The sequence below is a fragment of the Gavialis gangeticus genome, unplaced genomic scaffold, assembly GCF_001723915.1.
Source record: "Gavialis gangeticus isolate Ggan-Ray unplaced genomic scaffold, GavGan_comp1, whole genome shotgun sequence".
Classification (NCBI taxonomy): Eukaryota; Metazoa; Chordata; order Crocodylia; family Gavialidae; genus Gavialis; species Gavialis gangeticus.
This window is the reverse complement of record NW_017729025.1, coordinates 90,544,738-90,548,672: the sequence shown is the minus strand read 5'-3', so window position 1 is coordinate 90,548,672 and position 3,935 is coordinate 90,544,738. Positions and strand designations below refer to the sequence as shown.

The 3,935-nt window shown below is 46.9% G+C and overlaps 1 protein-coding gene across 1 annotated transcript; it reads right to left on the bottom strand.

The window, feature by feature from the left end:
• Nucleotides 1–1,287: 1,287 nt before the first annotated feature.
• LOC109299357 (disintegrin and metalloproteinase domain-containing protein 20-like) lies at nucleotides 1,288–3,574 on the bottom strand. Its single transcript, XM_019519945.1, has one exon. It carries the CDS (start codon nucleotides 3,572–3,574, stop codon nucleotides 1,385–1,387), a length of 2,190 nt encoding a protein of 729 aa, XP_019375490.1. The 3' UTR covers nucleotides 1,288–1,384.
• Nucleotides 3,575–3,935: the final 361 nt, after the last annotated feature.

The window sequence follows — 3,935 nt, the reverse complement described above, 5'->3', positions numbered from 1 at the left end:
GTGTAGTCAAAGTAATAAACTAGACTCCTAATACTACTGCCTGCTTTTTCTGGCATTTGGACAAGCCTCTTCATCTCCCTGAGCCTCTGTTCATTTATCTCTAAAATGAAGTCTATGCACCTGTCAGGCTGTATGCATCTGCATTTTGAACTTGGAAGCTAAGCTGTGCTGGGATACAACTTACAAAATCTAGCAACTCCAGGCCCCCTATACTGGTAAACCAAGTAGTTCTGGTCAAATGCTTGATACATGGTAGACCACAGAAGTGGAATGAGTGACAAACTTCATTCCATTCCATTGTTGTTGCTGAACTGATGGCCAGAAATAAATGTAAAGGAATGAAAATTCACAGTATGTTTCCTTACAACAGTGTGGTTCTGTGAAGACAAATCCATTAATGGACTGGGACCTGCTCTGCTAGTAAAATAATGGGACCTATACACATCTATCAAGCACAGTGGCAGTTCTGAGTATGGAGAATTTGTAATTTCAGGTCTCAGTAGTACAACATCCTATAAAGTGAGGATTTTGCTCCAAATTTTTGCCCTCTGTCACATTTGTGCAACCTCAGTGAGAGTTACTCCAACCGATGGCCGAACAAATGTTGAAGGTCTCCAAAGTTTCCAGAAAAAAACCCCTCATTCTTGTGAAATGTCAAGTTAATATTAGCTAAGCTTCTAACAAGCTTCAGAACATCCACAAAGACATCCGTTATGAATTGGGTTGGGAGCGATTTTCTCTCATCCCACCAAAACCCTTCTCTTGTCTGACAGTCATTGGCATCTCCCTTTGAAAAGCTGCTTCTGGCAGAAGTCATGGTCTCCCTACCTTAGGAAGCAGAACTATCCACTCTTAGTGGAATGCCAGTTTTCCACCTACATTTGACTGAGTTCCTGAAGTGAAATAGTTATTTTTTTCTTCCTTAATATTTTATTTTTTGTATGGTATTTCAGAACATCATCTTAGCTGAGAGAGTAGCTGTGTTCAAGTTATTTAATCTCTACAGATCTCTTTATCTATCTGTAAAATAGGATTACTTTCCTACCTCACAGGGCACTTGGGGATTTAACATCTGGAGGAAGTAGTAAATGGAAGAGGCTACACCGAGGTGTGTAGAATTAACCTAACTGCCTGTGTTGCAGGGCCCAATCCATAAAGATGCAATAAAAAAAAGACTACACATTTATAGCCTGCATTTATTGTTATTAAATAACTGAAAGTATATGCTTTCATGTTTTCAGGGTTCAGTGTGTAATATCCTATATTTAATGTTACATAAAATCCCACTTTCCCCTCACATGCTCTATGCTGGGGTTTGGTATATTAGCAGCTGTTGTCTTAGTTAGCTACTGGGGATTTCCTTTTGATTCCCTGAAGCAACAGCTTACTTTTTTGGGTGGATTCTGGCTAATAACCTTCTGAAGCATTCTGATAAGGCATTTCTGTAATATACACAAAGGCCCATCACAAGAACACCAATAGTGCCCATTACTGCTATTCCCACAACAAAGCTCCTGGTAGTCACTTCGATAGCTGGAGGGGGTCCACTATCAATGCTCCCTCCAAGTCCTTTATTTTGACAGTATGGAGGAGCCCAGCCATATTCACAGTGGCAGTGTCTTTCACTGTTGCATATTCCTCTGTTATGGCACCGGGTGAGGTTACAGTCATAGTGCAGAACAGCCACTCTGATGCACCTCCTCTTGAAACAGATCTTGTCCTTATCACACGGCGTGCCATCTCTAACTGATCCAATATCAGGTATCTCCATCCCCAAGTGATAGTCTGTACCCCAGCACTGTTTATTATCAAAGGGAGTTTGAACAATAGTATTATGACTCTCCAAAGAAGGTAGATTTCTCATGTTTTCACACTGGATCCTACCACATAAGGTATCCTCAACTTTACATTTCTTATATGTATTAGCTCCAGTTATACCACAGTTGCCAAACCGGTCGCCTCGAGCATTCAGTTCATTGAAGCAACCTTGTTCAGCGACACTTGCTTCATTGCCAAAGATAGATTTGCACAGTTTATCATGAGTAGAGCAGTTTCCATGATAACAGTAGGCACCATGCTGGCATGGAGCACCATCTTGCACATACACATCTTTCGGGCACCACTGGGAAGTTCCATTGCAGTACTCAGGCAGATCACACTCATCAGTACGTTCTCGGCATAGTGTTCCTGCCAGAAGAATCTGACAGTCTTGGCAGCAATCTCCAAAAGCACAGGCTGCACTCGCACTCAATGTGCAATTGGGTTCACAGCAAGGATCTCTGCCACATGCCAGGTCTGAGCCACAGTCACACTCCTCTCCTGTCTCCACCACCTTGTTGCCACAGTAATTGAGAGTATAGACTGCCTCGGGTGCTGGAGCTTCCTGCAGACATTGTGCACGTGTCATCATTAGGTTGTAATAGGCATTATAACTGCAGTTGCTGAATGCATCTGTGATGACGTGGTACTCATACATGATGCACCCACTTCTGTTACAAGTGCAGTATTGTTTATCATGTGGCATGCCAAGGTTATGGCCCAGCTCATGAGCAAAAGTTAGAGTAAATGAGAACAAGTTGGAAGTAGTGAATGATTCAACACCTGATGCCCAATAATTAACACATACTTGGGAAAAATAGGCTACTCCAAGCGTAAATCCAAAATTCTTATGCACAAACAGGTGACCAGCATCATGTAGGAGACGTTGCCTAAGCACATGTCTTCTCCATTTATTAAAATTATCAAGTGTCGTATTTATATAGTTACTAATTGTTATCAGATTGTTTTGTGTCCAGATCTCCAGCCCAAGTGGCTGCACCCGCACACCAAGGGGGGCATACAGTGAATCCGCCATGTTGATGATGTCTAGCACTTCCCTGATGACCTTTGTTTCGTTGCGGTTGGAATGGACAAATCGCTCATGATCCACCACGATGGCCACCTTTGCATAGCGGGTGTGGGTCCACCAGTCCTCCCTGGCTGCCTGCCTGACTGTGGAGTTGACATTGAAGCCGGGGATCAGTGCTTCCTGGTGCTGTAACTCCTTCTTGGTCAAGCCACAGCGCATGCCAGGGACACTCATCCCCTCCTCCAACCAATACAGAAGGTGCTGGAAGGTGGTGGAGCCTGGCACAGGCTCAAGGCCATAGGTGCTGCCCAGCAGCTGCAGCAGCCCTCGCAGCCCCCCTGAGCATGTGCTGAGCACCACCATGGATGTGGGGCTGCCCTGCACATATCCCTGGTAGAAGCAGTCATTCTGCAGGAAGGGCTGCTCTGCCTGTAGGACACCGCCAGCACCATAGGTGAAGAGGGTGAAGTGCTGTGGCACAAAGGCATCCTTCTGCTGCAGCCGTAGCACACGGTCCCGCCCCTGTAGCTGCAGCACGTATGAGATCTCATGGAGCTTCTTGCCATGCCGTGGGGCCAGCTGCCGGGGTATCACCACCTCATAGCGAGGGGTGCCTGCCTGGCCCAGCCCGGCCACACCCCCCAACAAGCTGTTCCCTGCACCCAGAGCCACCAGCACCAGTGGCACCAGTAACAACCACAGTGGCACATTGCATCCCACCCCCATAGCCTGCCTACCAGCTGGAGAGCATGGGCAGACCCAGGCAGCTGCGGATCCCTGTCCAACTGGAACGGGCAAGCCGAGCAGGACCGAGGGAGAGACACTGGGAGAGGAGGGTGCAGGCAGGGCCAGGAGAAGCCTGCAGTGGGACCACGTGGGAGATGTGGGTGGGTGGAAGCAGCCCTGAGTTCACTCCTGTCCTACCGGCCCCAGGAGGGGCAGTTCTTCACCTGGGAAAGTTCCTATCAAAAGCCCAGGTCAGTGATGAAATAACGGTAGCCTGCTGATTCCTAGGGGCCATTATGTGATCGACTGCGTGTGTTCTAAAATTTGCATACCCTTATACGGTATGGAGGGTTATGGCCTG

Coding starts and splice junctions, on each gene's coding strand:
- LOC109299357 (XM_019519945.1), bottom strand. CDS start 3,574: ATGGGGGTGGGATGCAATGTGCCACTGTGGTTGTTACTGGTGCCACTG.